Raw genomic sequence first — 22,499 nt, 5'->3', positions numbered from 1 at the left:
TTGGAATGTTGATTTCCCAGGGGAAGAGGAATCCCTTCCCCATCCTTTCCCACTCCCAGGGTGCTGCTAACAAATGTCTTTGGAGCAGCTGTTGGATGTCCGTGGAGAAAAACTGCCTGTCTCCCTGAGAAAGGAGACAGATGACACGCTCCTGCTTGGGTGCAAAGGGGTGACCATTTTTCCTAATTAGTCATGATGTCTTGCCCATCACAGGAATAAATAGCAAGCTTTCCCTAAGGATGTGAGATGAGAAGCACTATTTATCGTTGCTCTCAGAGGAAGCTGACAACATGACAGGTGAAATATCAGGAATAATTAAGAAAAATAAGGGCTTATGTACTTTATTGCATCAACAGCAGGGATGCATTGCTGGCTCCTCGTGGATCCTCATGCGTGCCCCCATCCTGACATCCACCCGCCGGTTGCGCCTGTGCAGAGCTCTCACCGGGGCCCTTGGCAACGCCGCGCATCCCAGCGGGCACCGAGCGCTGCTCATTGTTCCCTTTGAGCTGCTTCAATGAGACAAAGGTGCCTGCCTGGTGACTCAGCGATGGCTTCGATCGCAGTGCTGGTTCTCAGCTTCCCGCTGAGCTGTTGGAAAACATCACCTCCTCCTTCCCCGCCGCGCTGTGTCTGCCGCTCCGTCCCGTTTCTATGACCAGAGCTTCTTTTTTTCTTGGGATACTCTTTGCTCCCACACTCCATGCATGAATTTTTCCCCAAATCGTCCCAGGTTTGCTGTGTGCCACTGTGTGTTGAGGAACAAAGGTGCGTGATTGGTAAATACTCTTTTCCAGTAAACTCTTTGTCTAGGAGAGAGGAAGGAGAAATCACTAACTGAAGGCTTATAGATTTTAGACAGAGCCTTTTTGCAAATGGTTGCCTTCAGACGAGTGGCTGGAAAGCAGATCCCTCTGAGACCGGCACTCAGGGAAGGCTACGCCCTCACCACTTACCAACCCATGCATCTTTTTTCTGTCTGGTAGCAAGAGCTCTTGGCTGCATTAGGAAGAACATCTCCTGGCTTTGAACTGCTGCTTTTTTGCACTATCCCTGCTGAAATTGATAGTGGATGATGGAGCAGAGCTGGAGGGGGAGCAGCTTTCCCTGTCCTTGGGGTACTGCTGGGTTGGTGCACATGTTGGGTGCAGAGCCAAAGCTGCATTCTCCTGCATTAGGGAGATGTGTTTGCTTACGAGGCAGGACAGCTGGAGAGCTCAGGAACTGTATCTATTCAAACAATGTGAAAATCTGATTACAGCAAGTGTCACTGGGCATCACTTAACTCTTCCTCTGCAGCCCTGGCTTTGGCTGACAAGCATAATAGAACTCCCGGATACATCTTGTGCTGGAATAAAATGCCCGGTCAGAAGTGCTTAAAATCGCTCAAGTTTATGGAGTTTGCTAATCATGTCTCTCATTTGTTGGCTCAATGTGATTTTGGGGCTGTCCGTCCTATATTAAGCCTCATTAAGATGGTGTAGCAGCGTTGGTAAATGTGGTCAGTGGAATGTGTCTTTTTTTAGCCGCGGAGGAGAAAAGAAATTGTATGTCACAGTCCTCATCTTGTCCCCTTTGACCAAGTGCTCATTGGAACTTTTAAAGAGGCTTTTGAAAGAGGTCTTTTGTTAGAGGGGGAGGAGAAAGCGAGCAGCAAACAACTCCTGCACTGGGAAATGCTGCTCTTGGGGCACTTATATTTAGCTCGCTTGCAGCAGTGTCCCTTCAATTCGTACTCGCACTTTTGTTCCTTTTAACTACCACCACTAAGGGTCTAAAAGAGAGACACCAGCAAGGGATAGGCAGTTTCTCCTTGCAGAGGTGAAGGTATTTTTAACACAATGCCCAAAAGAAAGGAATTTGTTTCCTCCAACATTCAGTCGAAATCATTGCTGTGAAGGATCTCTCATGGAAAGCAAACGCGCTTCTGCCCACAAAAGCATCGCATGCAGCACTGGGAGCGAAATCAAACAAAAGTTGAAGTGTGTGGGAAAACAAAGGTAGAAGTTCAGTCCTGCTCAGTGGCCCGCAGTGATTCACTGCCCTGCGAGGGAGCACACGGGCCATGCGCATCCATTGGAAATGTGCAGGGTGGCCAGGATTCCAGCCCAGCAACAGGAGAGGACGGAGTTGGGTTGCAATGAGAGCCAGAATCAAGACTGCTTTTTTGTTCTTTTAAATGCTTTTCGTGTGCTGTAGCACTTTGTACACAGCCCTGAGGCTTTGGAATAGGAAGAAATGTCCGGAGCTCTGCTGGCTCGCTGCGCTGCTGCTTCAGAGCTGACCTTGGGGATTTTCACCTCCCTTTTGATTTATGGGCAGAGTGGCCCCAGGGTGGGAGCGCCGAGGCACGAATCCATCTCAGCTGTGGCTGGATCCCAAAACAGAGTATTTCATGCTCAACGCTGTGTGCCAATGAGGTGTGTTGCCTTGGGAGAGGAGTCCTGCTGGCCCAGCAGATAAGGTGTGAGGTGAAGGTCCTGCCAAGCCCAGACTTCCCTTCCCCTCCGCTATCTTTCAAGTGTTTGCTTTCTTTATCAGTAGCTAGCTGGTAACAAGTCAGACAAGTCTTGGGTTTAAATGTGTGATTCCTCAATTCTCCCGGCAAATAAGCCAAGATAAGACCCTGACCTTTGAAGCCAATTGTAATTTAATACAGCTTAAATAGTAAACATTGAACAGTTGCAAAGGCGTGTGATCAAAGCCATTGATTTCTGGGTAGGGACATGGTGACTTGTTGAATAATTCCCAATAATGAGAAAATCAGACAAAATTGAGACCTGCTTCCAAATATTATAAGCATAAATGATCAAATAAATAATTAGTAAGCTACTCATTTAAGCTTTGCATACAAGAATGCAAGAAAATCCTTAACTTCCAGTAAAACTGCTAAACTGAGCATGTTTCTTTTGGGGAAAACAGAAAAAAGTCACCCCAGGCAGAGTTGAAAATAGATTTCTTTCTCCAGGATAAGAGCAGGATGCTGACTGCAGAGCGCAAGCAGCTTTTTCCACACGGCATCAATACAGCCCTATACTTTTTCCACTGGGCAGTTTACAGCTCTTTGCTGGGCAGTGGATTAATTTAGGAGCGCTCATTACGAGCTGGCTTGATACTGCATGGAGACCCTACAGAAGGACTGAGGTATTGGTGGGAGCAGTGTTCTATCCTTTTGTGTGTTTGCTGGAAGTGGGAACTAACTAGGCAGCAATGTAAATATTACTGATTCTGTTTGGAAACGGTGTTCATTTCAGAGGTTTGTGGTGACCAAAGACCCCATGGATGCACCAAGCGTCGCCATGGAGACCCCAGCCCCTTTCATACGGTCACAGAATGGTTGGATTTGTAAGGGACCCTTGGAGATCACCTAGTCCAACCCCCTGCAGTGGATGGGGACACGTACAGCTTCATGGCACGTGCCCGCCCCTCGTGCTTTCCACAGCACAGAAAGCAAAAGTCAGCACAACACTAATGGCAAACGGCACTCTCTGAAATATTTCTTTCTAATGAAAACGTCCTAGGAAAGCAGTATTTGAACATTTGTTAAAGAACACGTTTGTGGCTGGGTTTGTTTAATACCAGCTGCCCGTGGTGCTGCAGTGGGAGATGCTGTAAAGCACCTTGGTGCTGTGCTGACGGCCTCTGTGCATTTGGACAGGGCCAGTGCTGCCCTGCCCCGTGCTGCCAGCAGCTCCCTGCCCTGGGAGGAGCCCCTGGCTGCTGGCCCTGCTCTGCACTGCTCATCCAGCTGCACAAACAAAGCCTGCAACCCACAGAGCAACCCCCACCCCGTGCCCTGACCCCGTGCCTGCCCTTCGTCTGGTTCTGCCAGAGGAAATTGGCTCTTACTTGGTTCTGCCTTTGTACACAACCAGATCTTCATTTCTATTATGAAAAGCAGTCCCCAGGGCCCTGCCTTGCTCAGAACCCCTGCGTCTGCTGTTGCTGTTCACCCACCACCACTGCACATCACGCCAAGCACGCTGGCTCTTCCAGCAGAGCAGCTCCTGCTCTTTGACCTATAGCAGAACTCTTGGCCTGGTCATACCCGGGGAGTGCCATTAAAATTGCTTCTGCTTTAAGTGCTGTCAGGTCTGGGAGAGTGGCTTCTCCTTGTTTTCCAACTTGGAAACAGAAGGCGTGCAGCACTAAATGCTGCTGTTTTGGGGAACAATGGTGCAGTGCTGTGTTACTGGTGGAAAAGGAGCAGAGCTGCTGGTTTGTGCTGTGCACAGCATACCTGCCTGCTGCTGGGCTGCTCCATTCCAGAGTCGTTGTCCCCTATTGGCAGGTTTGGTGGGATGCATGCCTGCCCCATGCAGACCCCCATCCAGGCTAAGCTGGCTTTTTGCAGGCAGCCCTGCTGGCTTTCAGACGTCAGTATTTCAGCTTTGTCTTGTGGCTGCTGTTCAAAGGACAAAAATAGGGTGGCCAAAAATCCGGATGCAGCAGATCACACTGACAGTCACATCAGGGCAGCTCTGCCTCTCAGGGCAGGAAGCCACCATTTATTGCTAATGCCAGGACGAGGCTCCAAGTGGATGTCCTCGAAGCACAGCCGCGCTCTTCCCCAGCCCTTCAGACAGAAATGAAAAGGCTTTCATGTTCTGCGGGGGTGGAGAGCACAATTTGTGGTGACCTGTCTCTGGCTGGTATTTGAAAGGTCACTTTGAGTACGATGCTATCTGAGCCCATTGATTTAAAAAAAAAAAAAAAAAAAAAAAAAAAAAAAAGCCCCAGCCCTGTACAGAAGGGGAAAGCGGGGGAGAGGAAGTGAAAATAGAACCGGCCACGGCCATTGTTTAAAACCAACAAAGAGGCACTGAAGGGCTCTGCGTGCTGCCAATAGCCGAGGCCAAGTGGGCAGCCAGGCTGCTCCGTGCAGCAGTGTGTAGGGATCTGGGGATCTGCAGCTCCCTCCTGCTGGTGGGGGCACACAGCCACCCCCTGGCACAGACATCGCTGTCTGAATCCCCGTTGCATGACAGCAATCCAAAAGGGAGGTAGGCGCTGGCAGGGTGAAATTCCATGAGCCTGATGAATGCTGTGCGTCCTTGAGATGCGGTGCAGTGAACCCACGAGCAGTGAATTGCTCCCAGGGTGCTCCGGTTTCATGCACTTGTAAGTGGCTCAGATTGGAAGAGGACATAAAGATCATCCAGTTGCAACCCTCCTGCTAAGGAGAGGCATGCATTGTCCCACTGAAGGTGCGAGGATGTGCACGTCCAGCTGAGCACAACTTGCAGGGTTTGCTGTCGATAGTGGAGGAGATGCAAGTTGAGTTCCTACGCACTGCAATGTAGCCTGAAATGGGCCTCACTCCACCACCACAAATGGGTCGTTACCTTGAAAGCAGCCAGGGCCAGGGAAGAAACGATGTGCCCCGAAGAGCTCAGCCAAGTGTCAGATGTTTTGTGAGCATTAGTGAATAATAAGGAGAAAGAGCAGCGTTAGCCCTGCATCCATGCAGTTATCTGTCATATAACAAGGGAAGTATTGGCATGTTGTCATGTTTCAAACACTGCTAATCAATGTCTTGTAGAAAAATAATCACCCCCAAACACACCCAGTGCTGTATAGCTGGAGCCTTGCAGAGGGCAGAGACAGCTGCCCCATGCCTGCAAGGATGGCAGGGACCGTGGTCCTCAACCTGAGCCTTTGGTGCATGCAGAACATGTGTAACTGCAATTTTTAGAAGCATAGCAGAGGACCATACTGCAAATTTGTAGCTACTGCCATGTGGGAGGGTTGGTTTGTTATATGCAACTTGGTTACATCCCAGGAAGGATCTCTTTTTTCGGGGTGTAGGTGAGGAGATGTCCTTTCCCTTTGAGCATCATGGTGTTCAAACGGGTGGGCAAAGCTGCATTGAATAAATTGTTTTTTATCAGATCCATGGTCCCTGCACAGAGAACAAAGGGACACGCTGAGGGGAGTAGTGATGGATCATAGAATCATTAAGGTTGGGAAAGACCTCTAGGATCATCCAGTCCAATTGTCCACCTACCACCAATACTGCCCACTGACCATATCCCTCAGTGCCACATCCTTGTGACACCTGAAGACCTCCAGGGATGGTGATCCTACCACCCCCCTGGGCAGCTGTGCCAATGACTGCTCTTTTGCTCTAATATCCAACCTGAAAGTCCCCTGGTGCAAATTAAGGCCATTCCTTCTCATCTTGTGGACATGGGAAAGGAAAGTTTCAGTGACGGAGACCCGGATTCAGTTTGTTGTATCGTCTTAACTTCGTGTGGGACTGGATAAATTAATCTCCAGCTCAGTGCCCTGTCTGCAAAATAGGGATAATAGCATCTCAGAGATGCTCTGTGGGTGGTAAATGCATATGAGAGACACAGGATGCTCTAATGCTACCATCTTGGGAACAGTTTGAGTGCAGTAGATGGGAGAAGCCTAGCAACTGCTACCTCATTCACCTCTCATAATTAATTGCAACACGCAGTGGCAGACATTTCAGTGGTTGAGAGGGGAAAGGGAAAGACTTAAACTTGTAGATAGATTTCTGCAGTAAGGAGGGAAAAAATGAATTTGGCACTGCTCAGAAGTGCAGAAAGGATGCAAGGGGAAGACAGGAGGGAGGGGACAACACCTGAGTGATTGGAAGGACAGTCAACAGAGTGCAGAGGGGATGCTTTTAGGGAGCTCACACTGATAGGTATTTGGGGAAGGGGGATTTTCTTATTGGTGCAGCAGGAGAGAGACCAACAGGAGCTTTGCCAGTCAGTGGTGGGAACTTTCTGCTTTGGGCACGGACTCAAAAGGGCAGTGGGATGTATTTGGAATGGCAACATTCTGCATTGGCAGAAAGGGATTCAGCATAATCACCTCCAAGCTTTGGATATAAGCAATGAGGGCAAGTTAAGGCACGGATTATAAAAGTGATGGATCTAAAGAAAAAGAAGAGTTTCGAAGGGTTGAAATTTACTGCAAAGTCTGGCCCAGAAATGACCCTCTTTCTCCTCCTTTGAATTTTTTCATCTTCTGCAGAAAAAAAAAAAAAATAAAAAATGCAGCTGGTCAGCTTGACAAGTGGAAACTGTAGCTTTGTCATTAATGTGCAATGCTGAAACAATGATGTATGGCTGGCGATAGATCATGTTGGGTTTCCGGAGAGCAGGGAAGAGTAAGGCATGCGACTAATTCATGATGCATGAACGCATTGATCTTCCTGGCTCCGAAAATACAATGTAATGAACCCCCGCTAACACATCATTTTTATGCCACTGCACCTCACTAATATCTAATGATTTCACCTTGCTCTGAGATAAAACATAATTGTATGGGAGTTCCAGCTTTGTTCTTCAATATCTGAGCAGAGGAAACGAATTATGTTTTGCTCTGTAGCTGTCGGCAAGTTGGGACAAGCTTGCAAAAAACTCACAATTATTGGGCTAAGATGCATGGTTGGAGCACTGTGTGTGTGTGTGTGAGATTGTGCATACATATATCTTGGATATTAGGAAAATACTTCTGAAAGAGTGGTCAGGTGCTGGAATGGGCTGCCCAGGGAGGTGGTGGAGTCACTGCCTCTGGAGGTGTTCAGGAAACATTTAGGGGTTGTACTGAGGGATGTGGTTTAGCAGGGGAATACTGGGGGATGGTTGGACTGGATGGTCTTGGAGGTCTTTTCCAACCTTGGTGATTGTACGATTCTTTGTGGGTGTCTGGATATACACATCTCCAGGTGTCCAGGCTTGGAGATCTCCAGATCTCATCCACCCAGCTGATGCTCAGAAAATGGCATTCACTTAGGGACAGAGGCTGCCCCTGCAACCATGATATTTGCAGCACGTGATAAACCAGCTGGTGGTTTGGGAGCACAGCAATCACTTTTTTCAAAGTCCACAATCCTTTTGAAGACCAACCTGCTGCAATTTCCCTTCACAGAGCTCTCACCAGACAGCTTCTTCCCTGGCCAGACAGAGCATTTTTCTTAAGAAGATAGATTTATGCTCCTTTTGATAATTTTAAGTGCCAGCACACTCTTATGTTGTTTGTACTTCACCTCAACAAAGCTGCACACCAGGATTTTTTCCTGCTTGCCACTGTCCATAAGCAAACGCTCTCTCTCTTCCAAGTCATCCTAATGCTTGCAGTCTGCACAAATGCTGACGATAAACATTTGCTTTGGGCTCCAATCAGCTGGACACTTGTGCTGCTTCTCAGCACCTGTTGCGTTCCCCGTTGCACTGAGTGCTCTGGGAGGTGCAGGCAGAGGGAAGAACATAGAGAGAGGAGCAGCTCTGGGCTGGTCATCCTATCCATGTAGTGATTGGGAGCTCTCTGTGGTACATCATCTGCTGCTGTTGGGATCCTGGCCCTGACTGTAACTTTTAAGACTCTCGCAGCACAAAAACGGAGCAAGAGCAGTAAATGTGAGTTGAAGGTGAAGATGCTTGTGGATTCTTCAAAGGAAAACCCTACTGTTGCAAAATAAGCCAATGAAAGTCTAACCATTCTTGACAGTGAAAGCTGAAGTAATGTTGTACCTAATTTGAAATTCCCTCTAGGCTAAGAAAGACTTTTCCTTTCATGTGTGATGTCTGTGTCCCTTCTGGGAGCCCTTTCCTCAGTGCCATGGTTGGTTACATGTGGTGTTGACAGATGATTAAGACGTGAAGCCTCTCAAATCAGAGGAACAGTCAAAGCTTTGCATTGTGTGCTCAGGTGTTTACCCACATCATTTTAATCATTTCAGGCTGACTTTGAGGTTCTGGGCTTGCTGCCTCTTGCATCTTATGGTGTCCATAGCAAACAAGATGCTGGAGGGAACAACACACCTCAGTTGAGCAAGCAGGATACAGGAGGAGAGAACTGCCAACAGTGTAGCTGGAGCGGATGATCTTACTGGATTTGCTGGTTTCCAGCCTCTACGATACTCTGATGGCACATCAGTTTAGGGAAGTGCTGCTCCTGCTCTGCCTCTGCACGTTTGTTGCCATAACAAACGCAGGCAGCATTGCCCAGCAGGCTGTGCTCCAACACTGTCACCCCATCCAGGTTTTGGGGTACTGGGATGGGGCAGCCAACACCCAGCAGGCATCTCACCGCGGAGCAGATGCAGCTTTGGATGTGATCAAAGGGGCTTTATTTGCAGCTGCACGTAACAAAATCCCAGCCCTGGCAGTGCCAGACAGACCCGTGCCTCCCCCCAGCACTTATTTTGATGGCTTCCTTTTGTCCCCGTCCCCACAGTCTCTACGTCTTGACTTTTGCAGGCACTTTCCTCCTATAAGCATATTAAACGTATTTAAAAAACACTTAGATGCTAATGTGAAACCTGAAAAGAGGATGTCAAACGCAAGAGACATGATGTCTCTGTAGAAGGATTTGACCCCGGTAATCTAATTTGCTTTACATTTCAAATGATACTTCATTCTCTTATTAAAAGGCTCTGTGTCATTGGCTCATAAAGATTACAATTTCTCGTCTCCCAATTGTAATAAATCCAATTCAAGCACCCTCTTGATTTGAAATTTGTCACAACAACATGTGGAGGGCACAGTTCCTGAGTTTTATGGCGAGGGTGCATTAGACTCATCTGCAGAGAAGATGACGCAAGACTATAAAGCAATTTATCCCTCTATCTCTATTGTATCCATGCTTTTTTATAAAAAATGTCTAAATTATAGCTTATTCCCTATTATCCCACTGTAAAAAGGTTAGAGCGGCGGGGGAGCCAGACTGACTGGATGTTTTGTGCTTCATCGTTACACTGGGGAATCATCTGGCTTCCTTAAAACCATCTCAAAACATTTCATCTTGCTTCAGCAGGCTTGGGAGCTCAACCTTCCCACTTATAATTATTGGAGATGATAGAAAACCGATCAGTGCTTTGTGCACGCGTCGGGTTGGGCACTCAGTGATGCAGTCACATCGGATGATGCATGGCTGCTCGCTGCTGTGCTGCTGGCCAGAGCCAGGCACGTCTCCACGTGGGCAGCAATCAGGTGTTGGCACAGAGCTCTGTGTTCGCACTGCAGGAGCATCCAGGTGCTGGGTTTGCTCGGTGCTGTGCATCAAGGGTTGGTTTTCTTTTTGTCTGCCTCCATCGTGTTTGTTTTCGGTGACAGCGGGGCGTGCTGAGCTCTGACTGAGGAGTTTTTGTTGCAGATGATGTCTGTTGGAAAACGTGTACGTTTCAGCAGAGCTTGGTGGGGATGCGGTGCAGATCCCAGCTGGATGTGAACCTGGCACTCGGAGAGCTGCAGGGCACTTGGGATCGGCTCTCCTATTTTGCCATCCTTCCTCTGATCTGCACTCAGTTTTCCTACGGTGTGCAACAGCTGCCCTGGGCTGCCGCTTCATTTCCTGCCCGCATCCATGAGCGACAGGGCGATCTGCGGCGGACAGCAGATCCCTGCAACGAAAGCCACGGTGCACCCTTCCAGCCTCTCACTGGGGTGCCAAAGCAATTGTAAATTCATGAAAATAGAGCAGCCTGCCCTCACTAACCCCTTCTTTGATGGCGGCCCCTCAGGGCAGCAACAGCTGCGTGCAGGGCAGGGCGATGGCACGCTGCAGGAGCCATTCGTGTTACTCCAAGCACAGGACAGCAGCAGAGCAATGGAGCTGACAGCAGAATAGCTGCTCATCATCCACTGGTGGCATAACATGCAGCTTTTGGACAGCCTGATGTAAACAGATGCAAGAGACTTTGCTCGGAGAGAACTTTCCCACTTTCAGTAGCTGTTGCTCCTCAGGGTTTTGGGTGTTTTTTTTTGGGGGGGATGGGGGGAGTTTGGTGTTGTTTTCTTTTTTCACAAAGGTTTTAGCCAAGCAAAAAAATCCCATCGGTCTGGCTTTTTTATTAAAAGATGAAAAGGAGGAGTTCATAGGAGGCAGCATTAAGTCACGGTCTGTAGCAATCTAAGGTATTCGCTGGCTGGGGACTCTCTCTGTTTATTTCAAATACCCCTTTATCATTTTGTTGAAAGAGCGGTGTTCTCTGTAAAGCTCTGCCAATTGAAAAAAGAATCAGATAATGAAGACTGATGCTGCACTGATGACAGTCCTTCAGATCCTCAATAGGATTTCTCCAAAATCAAAAGCCTTTTTTGGCTTTTTTTTTCCCCCTTTTTTTTTTTTGTTTTGTTTTATTGTCACACTTGTGGCTTAAAAAAATAATTAAATTTCATCTTCCAGGCCTGGAAATGAAAATGAAAATTTAAAAACAGGCCCCCCACGCACAGGATAGAGACAAAGCAAATGCAAATATGCAGTAGGTGTCGAAGAAAAAGTTGTCCATTATAAATGAAAATATCTTATTTACAGTGGGGGCCGAGCGAACAGGCTTCACAATGCCTGTATTGTTGCTCCCAGCGAGTGTGAGAGGTCTTTGTGTGCCCGCAGTGTTTGTCACCAGGGAATTAAAGTCAGCACACGATACGGCTGTATAAATGATGCTTTCCTTGATTGGGTTGGCACTGGTGGTTTCTGAACCATGTTGAAATGTGCCATCTTTTCAATATAGAGACATATGTAGGCAGCCCAGAAACATGCAGGGCGTGCATGCTACTGCAATGACTACATGTTAGCAGAAGTGGTGCTGCTGTTCCCTTCCCTGCAATAAGGCAAGGCTCTCAGCCCATCCACAAGCAGTGCATGGGGCCACGTTGGCTGCTGCTGAGATGCTGTAAGTGCTGGGATGGCAGAATCATGGAATTGTAGGGGCTGGAGGGGACCCCTGGAGACCATTGAGTCCAACCCCTGCTAAAGCAGTTCCCTACAAAAGATCACATAGGTCTTGAGTATCTCCAGAGAAGGAAGTTTCCCCATCTCTCCGTTCCTGTGCTCCATCACTCTCACAGTAAAGAAGCTCTTCTTTGTGTTCATATGGAACTCCCTGTGTTCCAGTTTCTGCCTGTTGCCTCGTGTCCTGTTGCTGCACACCAGCAAAAAAAGCCCAGCCCCAGCAACTTGGGGAACTGGGGAGCCCAGAACTGGACACAGTGCTCCAGATGTGGCCTCAAAGGGGCAGAGCAGAGGGGAGGATCATCTTCCTCGCCATGCTGGCCACACTCTTTTTAATGCACTCTGGGGTACCATTGTCCTTCTTGGCCTCCAGGGCACACTGCTGCTCATGGCCAACCTGTTGGCCACCGGGACACCCAGGTCCTTCTCCTGCAGAGCTCTTGTCCAGCAGGTCAGCCCCCAACCTATACTGACCCATGCGGTTATTCCTCCCCACATGCAGGACTCTACACTTGCCATCGTTGAACCTCCCCATGTTCCTCTCCAGCCTTTCCAGGCTTTGCTGAATGCCAGCACAGCCTTCTGGTGTTGCTCTGTTTGTGTTTCCCCAGTGGTGATGGCAAGCAGTGGTCCAGCTTTGTCTTTTAGTTTTTGCACCCCCAAAAATCCTGAACCAGTCTGTCGTTCCTCATAACGGACACCAGATAAATCAAATATAGCAGGAGATGTTTGTACCGTAACAAAAGCGCTGAGTTTATATACGGAGAGTGCAGAGCAAAGGATAACTTTGTCACAGTGTATGGAAGAGCAGAAATTAAGCTTTGCATTTCTTCCTCTCCTCAAGCATAGAACTCAGTTCCTCGGACGGGACAGGTGAAGGGAGATGTGGGGAGGCCCCAGCAGGGAGCTCAGCCAAGGAAGCACGCGGCACTTCCTTCCGAGGAGCCGCTAAATCCGAAATGCTATAACTTGATTATTCCTTCCCTGGTTTCCTTTTGACAAACTCCTAAATTCTCAAAGAGGTACACAGGATTTAGCCCCATGCCGGCTTTAATGTGAATTGTGTCGCTAAAATTCCATGCAGTTCTTTGAACATTTCAGCGCCGGCGCTTTTCACAAGATCGACAACTGTTTTATTTCTCTTGACAGAATATATGGAGTGAACAAACACTGCCATTTGTAGAGAAATCTTTTTGGTCTCTCAGTCTCTATAGCACCTTTAATCTGAGACTCAAAGAGCTGTGTAAGAATGGAAAGCCCCACAGTACCTGCAGAAGTTAAACACATTGTGCATTATCTCTGTTTTCTAGAGCAGAAAACTTGGGCTTTTTTAGGTTATCTTTTCCCTTCTTAGACTCATACAGTAAGTGATTGTGAAAGCGAGAGGACGAGATGGAGAGCCATTTTGGCTAGACAGAGATCTTGGTTCCTCAGCCTGTGCCAAACCAAGTAACTGATCGTGGTGGTGTCATCTCATCTGAGATGGGCGTAATTAACACCAGGTTCTTGGGCTGGAAATCAGGTGAAGTTGCACCCTCTGTCCCAATTCCCAGCAGCAGCCACAGAGGGTTGGCAGTGACTTGCATAGGAACTGGTTCCATCTCCAGCCTGATGTCTGGCAGCAACTTCTGTCATCCAGCAGTCACCCAGCAGCTCTTGCCATCGACTGTCACCTCAGTCCCTCAAAACACATTGCCCAGTGTTGGGCCCAAAGCTTTTCTCATAAGTAGGTAACAAACAGGTAACATACAGCTGAAGTTTCTGGTTCTCTCCATTCCCATTTGGTTGGGTTTTGGTTTCGGCTCTGTATGGAAACAGCTGAGTCTCGGCCTGAACCACTGATTGAGACCTGGGGAAAGGACTGGGTCAGCCCTGAGAGCACAGGTGAAAGCAATTCATGACTGGAAGGGATGGAGCCTGGCTGCACCTCTCTTAGACTTCATTTAAGGGCTGACTGCAACTGGGGAAGGATCTTTGGTTGGAGATCCCACCCTTGTGGAGTCCTTTCTGTGAGCCTAGATCTTCAGAGCCAGGTGAGCACTTTTCCTTTGTAACACCATTCCATTTGCAACAGCCCCTTTGCCATTTTGCTCCTGCATTGCTCTTCCACCATGTTGATCTTTCTGACTGTTGCAGACTCTTTCTCTAGGATTACATGCCACAGATTGCAACTGCCATTTTTATTTCTGTTCTTGACTTGAAAACTGAATTAACAAACAATTGATTATCAGTTTTAACATGCAAAAACACCATCTGGTCTTTGAGATGTGCAGAGCAATGAGTCTGAAGGATTACCACAAGTGGCCCGCAAAAGGTTCCTGCATGAAATTCCTGCTGTTTGTAGCCCCTGTGGAGCAGATCTAAGGTTGGGAAATGCCATCTCCCATGTGTGTCTCTACATCTTCAGTTTGGGGCCTGCCTCCCATTGCTCGGGGGCTGTGGGGATGGGTGCTGGGTGCTTTTCCCCACTGCCAAGCATTGATGAGGACTCTGAGGGCCATCAAGGGCACAGCCTGAGCACAGCCCCGCTCCCAGAGCAGGAGCAGAGTGGTTTTTCCATCACTCTGTGCCTCCTGGCTGCTTCCCATGAGAGCCGGGTCACCGCGAGTCTCAGCAATGAGTGGCTGCTTGTCAGTGGGATGTGTCACTTTGGGAGCAACCTTGTCATGTAATGCCAACAATTATATCAGCTACAGTTGTGGGTCAGGTCAGCCTTCATCAGACCTCTCTCTCCCCTCCCCTTCCCCTGCTCCTGCCACCGCTCCCCTCTGAGCCAGCCGCTGTCTCAGCCTGCCTATAACTTGAGCCATCGCTGATTTAATACAGCTTTCAATCACTGCCAATGGGGCTCACGCTTCAATATCATAACTGCTAAACACACTGTGACAAATAATCTGAGGCTAAGCTTCCCGGACAGAGGAAATCACTTTCCTCTTGAAATTAAAGTTGATGCATAATGGAATGCAATAAGATGTTTCCAGCAGGAACACAGCCAGGCTTAGAACCTCCCAAAGTCCCATTCAGTCTGCACAGGATACAAGAGTCATTTCCTAGAGTTCAGGACTTGCAATTGGCATTCTGCAATCTCCTGGTCATTTAGCAGCAGATAATCTGTCAGGGTTTGTTTTAGCTGTTGTGATATTGATATTTATTATGCAAATTGTGTTTCTTACTGCTGATTGTTCCGCGCCCTGTGAATACTTAAATTACTATAAACCTTTTTACTTAATATGGGTTGTCTTCCCATTTGGTGTTTGAGCAGCAGTAGGTCACAGCTCACAATACTGTACAAAACGGTCGGAAACGTGTAATTAAAAATAGACAAACGGGATAATCTGGTGCCTAATGACACAGAGGCAAAGGCAGCCGCTCCGCAGTCTCTCAAGCCCAAGTTGTTTACCAGCACTAAAGTCCTTTGGAGAGGAGGGAATTTAGCATCGTGGCCCAAGATAAACCAGGGATAAATTTGGCTTAGTTACATAATCGTGATGAGTGCGGTGGGCTGGAAGTGTGCATCTGTGCCACTGCTGGGGCAGGAAGGAAGGAGCCCTTTGCTGTGCCTATAAGGTGAAATGTTCCAGGGATGGATGGGGCTGCAGCATATGGGGCACGGAGAGGTGTGTGCTATTTCCCCAGGTGTGAAACTGGGCTGGGAGCCACGGGGAAGTGGGAGAGCTCTCCCACCTGTGTTGTGACTCAACGTTGGCCCTGAGCGCTTCCAATCTGGGGCTCGGAGGAGGATGGGATGATGAGGTTAAGCTGATGCCTCACCTGCCTCAGGCTCACGTGGGATAACCTAATTAATAATGTCAGAGGTACTGACGTCCGTGCGGGGCCGGGATGCTGCTGGTTGGGGTGAGCTCCCAGCTAAGCGCTGCTCACGGGTTCCAAGCGCCGCTCCCCATTTATTAAGGCGGAGAGAACAATTCTCCTGGCTCGGTGCGGTTTAAAAAGAAGCGAGAAGGGCCGTTCGTTGACTCGACGTAAATAGAACTGCTCCAAATCCCTCCGCAGCCCCGCTCCGCTGCTGGCGGCCGCCGCCCGGCTCCGCACCGCCCCCAGCGGCCGCGTTCTGCGAGGGGGGGCGGGCGGCCGGAGCGCGGTGCGGGGCGGTGCTGCGCTTAGAGCCGCCCTCCATTAAAAGCCATCCCGGCGGCGGCGGCCCCTCTCCCAGCCATCTTCCCCCGGCCCGTCCCGCCGCATCCCGCGCGGCGCCGAGCGCGGGGCGGGGCTCGGAGTAAGTGGGCGTGGTTTCGCTCAAGCCCCGCCCCCCGACGCCGTGACGTCGCGCATCTCATTATCGCGGCGCGCGGTCGCTAGGTGCCGGCGCGGCGGGCAGAGCGAAGCAGGTGCCGGAGATGGCGGCTCGCGCCCAGCACAGCGGCCCCGCGGCGAACGGCGGCGGCGCTCCGGCTCTCCTCCCGCTGCTCCTCCTGCTCCTCTCCGCCGCCGCCATCATCCCTAGAGGTACGGCGCTGCCCGGCCCCGCCCGTAGGGGGCGCCTCGCGGCTTTCGGGGTGGGAGCGGGTTGTGCCGCGGGGTCGGCGGAGCGGTGCGTGCCGGGTCGCGGTTTCCATGGCAGCGGCCGCTCGTGTGTCTGTCTGTCCGTGTGTCCGTGTGTCGGCGTGGCTTCGAGACGAGCGGTGCCCCGCCGCCGCCGGACCTGTTGGCAGCTGAGTGCAACTTCCGAGCGCTTCTATGGAAGCTTCCATGGCTTCTCATGGAAGAAGCGCGTGGTGTTGCGAGGGGGAGGGAACGGAACGGGATGGAACGGATGCGGAGGGATGGAGGGGGGGTTCAGGGGTGGTTGCTGGCGGGTGGGAGCCCGGCGGTGCGCTCCGTGCCGCCCGCTATTGTTGCATCGCCCTGCACTGAGCCGAACAGCCGCAGGAGGGACCGCCAGCCGCGTCTGATGGCTTTGATAGAATATCCCTCGTTAATGCCACTTTATATTTGCAGTGTGTCACTGGAGACGCACAAGGCTTCCTTTAGCGGCTCGTGCGACGAGAGGAGCTCGCGTTGTTGGCCCTGCAAGTTTGGGAGGAACAAGAGGGCCATTGAGCAATCTGTTGAATTTCGCTGATACCGAAAGGGGGGGAAGAAAGGAGCGGGCAGCTCTGGCGAACAAAGAGCTTTATTCATGCGTGTGTCGTGCACGCTTCACCCCGTCCTCCCCAGTGTCTGTCCGGGTGCGATTCGAGGCTGTCCCATTCGGTGCGTCCCCGCACTGCCGTCGGTGTGCTCAGAACGGGGACAGCCAACAGCAGTCATCACTTTTCTTCCTTAATGCTCTCTTCCTTTCGCTTTCGGGAGCTGATGGGGTCTGCGAACCCCGCTGAGGGCGGTTGGGAGCGGCGGCACGGAGCTGACATCGCTGTCAGTGCTTCTGTTGGGAGGTGGGGGACACTCATACGGTCTCAGCACATCCCGGTGCTGTCTGAGCGGCTCTTAAGGCGTTTTGTGTTCAGGTGGTTTCTTCCCCATTCACGTTCCTTCCAGCTCAGTGCGGAGCGCATCTGCGACCCGGGGAGCTTCCCGCAGCCTGAATTACAACACAGCCCCGTTGCAGGCGGGCTGTGCTCGTTCTTTGTTTTGCTCTCTGGCTCCCCGTTCCTTCCCTTGTGTTCCAATTCATTTTGAAGGTTTGCTTTTTAACTAAAGGCTCGGGTGAAGCTCTGGTAGCATCCTCCCGTTATCTGCAGCTCTGCTAACGGCCGTAATAATCCTGGTGAGATTTTTGAAGTGGTGCCAACAGCTGGAAAGGAACAAATGCAGGGTGTGATGCTGCAGTTACGGTGCTGGTGCCTGACCTGTACACTTGGTGTTGTCTGATAGCAAGAAACATCACCCGGTGTGAACTGAGATGGCGGTGCTGTGGGTACAACACAAATCCCTTGTGATTTGAGTGCTCAAATCCTACAAGCCTCACTTTAATGTATTTTAAACAAAACTTCCTTAACACTGAAGGCTTCTCTGTTGTGGTTTTTTTTTTTTTTTTTTTTTCTTCTTTCCTTCCATTCCCCCTATCTGTGGTTACCCTCGGTGGCAGTGAGTGCCGGGCAGTGATTGCGATGTTGGTCCTGGCCCCGCAGGGTCTGCCTTGCAGCAGTCAGTAAGCCCAGCTGTAAGTGGGGCTGATGGGGATGGTGGTAAGCAATGCTCGGCTCTGATTAAGCTAGGAACGAGATGAATCTCTGCGTTTCTGTGGCACTTCTTTTTTTTTTTTTTTTTTTTTTTTTGTGCGTGTCTTATCTCGATGCTTTACAGTTAATTAAACTTCATAACGCCCCTGTGAAGTGGGAAGAGAGCTGAAGAGTGATTTCGGCTGATGCTGGGATGGAACAGTGCTAGGGTGGAATGCAGTGGTGCATGATGACACCACACAGCAGCTGAGGAAGAGAACTTCCCAGGAGGAGCTGCGGGAAGCATTGAGAGGAGCGGGGTGCTGGCATCATGCTGAACCAGCCGTGGTGCTGGATGGATTCACGGACGTGTCCGAGGACAAGGAGTGTCCCAGCTGTATGCTGGAGTATCTGCCAGAACCATGTGCAGTAGCTCAGGGAAAGACCTCGGATGCAGTGGGGGATCCCGTGAGGTTGTGCTGAGCTGAATTCCTTTGGAAATACAGAGTGGATGTGTGAGTGAGCAGGACGAGCCTTCCGATCTGCAGCGGTTTCGCTGAGACTTGGCTGGGCTCTGCCTTGGAAAACACACCGACGTTCTGGTTGTGTTCTGCATGGAATGCAAACACTTGGGGAATATGGCAAGGAAGAGGCTGGTAAATAAAGTAATCCATCTGGATTGCAGCTTGGGCTCATTTGTCTTGCATGTAGGCAGTTGGGCACAGGTTGATAAGCGCGACAATCTGGCTGGGAGCCCCTGCCAAGGAGCTCCTGTGGTTCCCAGCGATGGGAGGAGGAGAGGCAGCTCTGCTCCGAGCCGGGGCAGCTCTCTGCTCCTTCAGCTCAATGGCAACGTCTGGGTTGGGCTCTGCTGGTCGTTGCAATGTGCTGGGTTACACCTGAGGTCAGAAGGAGCCGCGTTCCTCCTGCAGACACCCACCTTCATCAGGTGCTGTTTGTTGATGTTGCTTTGCTGATCGCTTTGTTTGCGTTCCGTGCTGTCTCTGCTGGGTGTGGAATGAAGGCTCTGAAAGTGTGTCTGCTCTGTAACCCCACGTCGGGGCCAAGGGTTTGCTCTGGGCTTTACATGCTCCTAATGAGGGGTTTGCTTAAAAACATACTTTACAAAATACCTTTCCGATATTACCTTTGGGCACATTTTTTGTGGCTGTTTAGTGCTAGCTTGGCTAGAGGTTATCATCATAGTTTTAGAGAAGAGTTTAACAATTTGTATTGTTATTTTTTTAATCAGTACTCTTTTCTTGAATGCAGGAGCTCTGCATATCCAAAAGGTGCATTTGCTGTGCAAGGTTCAGGGATTTTTAGCAGCCTTCAGAAGCTTTACAAGTAACACAAGCTGTAAGTCTGCAGCCCGCTGCAGCTGGAGCCCAGCCAGGAGGTAAATACTTCTGCATAGGAGTTGCAGAGCTGGACCTGTAATCTGTGTCTTTGCTGAGAAATGGGATGTGTGCAGAGAGTTGTGTTGGTTTCTCTGGGGAATACTGTCTGCTCCTCTCTAGTGGTGTGTGCAACCACGAGCATTAAATAAAGAGACTCTGTTTGGAAACCTGTAATGAAGGAGAGACCCTCGCTGGAATGCTGTAATTAGGAGTGGTATGTACTTGTTTAAGTTTCATCAATCACTTTGCTGGCGATGTAATTGCATGCTGCAGCTAGCAGCTGCTGTTGTGGGTAATGGGAGCTCCACCGCCGAACTCTTTGAAGCTGTCCAACGTGGAGGCTTTGGTGTACTCAGCTTCCAGGCAGCGCAGGAGGCTATTTCTGCATGTGTGGCAGGCAGTGCTGAAGAAAAATACCACAAGGCTTCCATCAAAAATGCAGTGATGGAAATAGGGGTGTTTTACCGCAGGGCACGATACTCCCGGCTGGGCTCCATGGTCATCCCTGGTATCTGAGTGCTCCATGCCTGGTTTGCAAGTGCAGGAGCTCCGAGTGCAAGCTATGGAGATGCCCAGAGAGGTGATGGATGCTGCATCGCTGCAGACAGCCAAGGTCAGGCTGCTGGGGCTGTGAGCACTGCTGAGCTGTGGGTGTCCCTGTGCACTGCAGAGAGTAGCACCAGGCGGCCTTTGAGGTCCCTTCCAACCCAAACCGTTCTGTGATTCTTTGTAGTCTGGCTCTTCTCATCCATGTTTGCATGCGAGCAGCATCTACCTACTTTCTCTCAATTTTTTTTTTTGAATAATTTTTTTTTTTCCTCCTTCCTTGCGTATTTGTTACGTGTTGAACGTGTTGCTTTTCCTGTTAAGTTGTGCATCAGGCTGTCCTACGTCTTTTTAGGTTGATGAAGTTAGATAGGGGAGCCGTGCTGTATTGTGCTGTGTGGGATTCCTGGAAATGTGACTTCGGGTTTGCCCTCATTCACCATTCCATGTCTATTACCACCAGTGATACCAGCACCTTCATGGCAGTGATTCTGGTAGGTGATGTTCTTTCAGTGTGTTCCTGCCGTGTGCACTCAGAGGCTTCTCTGTTCTGCTTCAAACACCTGACTGGGCTGTGCTCAGAGCTTCTAACTGCAGATTAATTAGCGTATTTCTAACGACAGATTCAGGTTGGAATTGATTATGCTCTTCTGTAGTTTAAAAACTCGAGTGGTAACACCTGACCCTACTGAATTCTCAAGGTGGAGCTCTGAGAACAATTGAGACCCCATTAAGATGGCGGTATATAGGATAACAATGATATTTAAGCACATCTCTGCTCCGAAATATTAAACCTCTGAGGGCTGTAGCTTAACTGAAATGTCTCTTTAGTTGTGCTTCTTTCAAATGTGTGTTTGGAAGTAATGGTGTTTGGAATTTGCTCTCTGCCAGGACCAGGGGAGGTGGTTGTCCTAAATGGTGGGTGTCACTGCCCGATTCTCCACTAAAACAGCAGAAATCCAAAACTGGTGCTGCATTTTCCAGTCTCCTGGCTAAGCGATGGATGCTTGATAGCAAGAAATGACGTTAAACGCTTTGCTCAAATAGCTTCCTCTGAAGAGGTTTGGGTGCTGATTGCCTTACGTGACAGTGAGCATCCCTCTCTGGAGTACACACTGCACCCTGAAAATGAGGGCAGTCTGAAAAATGCATTTGCTCATTGCATTGAGCTGTGGTGCGGGGTGGAGCTGCTGGAGTGCACAGACAGGGAGTGGGGCTGGGGATGTGCAGGGAGTTGGGATGCTCCTCCAGTTACAGCTCCTGGGTATACAGAGTGCTGGGCTCAGGTTATGGCTGGGAAGGAACCCCTTTAATCTGGCTGTGTCCCTTTTCAGCAGTGTTTGCAAGCTGCTGGATCTGATTTATAATCTCTTCAAAGGTCTGCCTGCAGAATGGGAGCGTTGTTGTGTTCCCTGAGCTATCAGCCAGTGCCACAAGCTCATCTCCTCCCAGGTGGACTCGAGTGGCTTTCTTCCTAATACAAGATGTACTTCAGCACTAATCCAAAACGTGACAGCTTGGACCTTGGATATGTCAAAACCTGGTGCAGAGGCACGGTGCTGGAGGTAGATGGGATCTCCTTATGGGGCCACAGCTCTTAAGTGTGTGGTTGGAGTGCCGTCACTGCAGTGCTGCAGGGAGTGGGCATAGAGAATCACAGAATCATTACGTTTGGAAAAGGCCTCTAGGACCACTAAATCCAACCACCAACCCATCCCAACCAACCCACATCCCCGAGTGCCACGTCCTGCTCCCGCTGCCTGCAGTGTGTGCCTCCCTGGGAGCATGACAAGGAGGAAAGAAATGTCAGGCAGCAAAGTGACTCTCCCCTCCTCCCCTGTCCACCCCCCATTCAGTGACAGAAATACGACTCTGAGTCTGCAGCATCAAAAGGGAGATCAGAGTAATCGGATCAAGCACGAGAAACTGCTTGTTGCTGCTTTTCTGTTTACAGACAAGGCTGCCTGGCAGCTTCCCTCTAAGAACACCTGAAATAGTAGTGACGTTCATCTTGAGAGCTGGGGTTACGGCTCAGGAAGGCTCAACAGAAATTAGGCTGGGAGAAAAACTTTCTGCATGCATTTTGAGTATTATGTGTAAACAGAACTGATGCACTGATATAAAGGAGCATCTGTCGCATGAGCACACAGGACCAAGACAAACACTCTGTATTGCTTGGTGCTGCTGGGTTATGTGTTTGGTTGTCCAATTCTGATAGCTTTTATTGTAATGAATTCCTAAAATATTCTCACTGAGATGAGTAGCTGTCACTTGGTAGGTACTTATTTATTATTTTAAATTTGCTTCCTAGGTTGTTCAGTATATATGATTCTATGACTCTGACTTGAGCTACCTGTTCCTTGCCTCTTTGAAATCCTTGTCTGCATGAGCTATTGTGGACTCGGGTTGTGAAGTTAGAAAACGTGAGTAGGAGCAGAGGAGCTGTGCGAATGGCCCCTCCTGCTTCCCTGGCTGGTAGGTGATGCTCGTTAGCTGAATTTGTGCCTACGTGCTGTTTGTTCATTGCTAAGGGTAACTTCGTTCCACTGCTGGGGCACTGCATGATGCCATTCTCACCATCATTCCCTGATACCTGCCTCTTGGAGCAGGGTGGGAGGCAGCTCATGAGCACCAAAGCCATTCCCAGGTGGGCAGCAGTGACCGTTGGTGTTGAGGAGAGCTCTGGAAAGTGGCTGGGAATGTGCCTGTGTCATGT

General features: G+C 49.8%; 1 protein-coding gene across 6 annotated transcripts in view; it reads left to right on the top strand.

Moving 5' to 3' along the window:
* The first annotated feature begins 15,971 nt into the window (after positions 1-15,971).
* The window catches only part of CADM1 (cell adhesion molecule 1), a 158,015-nt gene continuing 151,487 nt past the window's right edge, over positions 15,972-22,499 (top strand). Inside the window, exon 1 of one of the 6 annotated variants that reach the window (XM_085209095.1) lies at positions 15,972-16,182. In XM_085209095.1, coding sequence (XP_085065221.1) covers positions 16,074-16,182 — 109 coding nt within the window. In that variant the 5' untranslated portion in view covers positions 15,972-16,073. The remainder of the gene's footprint in view (positions 16,183-22,499) is intronic. The other 5 variants (XM_085209096.1, XM_085209097.1, XM_085209101.1 and 2 more) reach the window with 5 other exon arrangements.

This window comes from Meleagris gallopavo, chromosome 26, assembly GCF_905368555.1.
Source record: "Meleagris gallopavo chromosome 26, MGAL_WU_HG_1.1, whole genome shotgun sequence".
Lineage (NCBI taxonomy): Eukaryota > Metazoa > Chordata > Aves > Galliformes > Phasianidae > Meleagris > Meleagris gallopavo.
The sequence above is the reverse complement of the archived record's forward strand: the minus strand, read 5'-3'. Positions and strand labels throughout refer to the sequence as shown.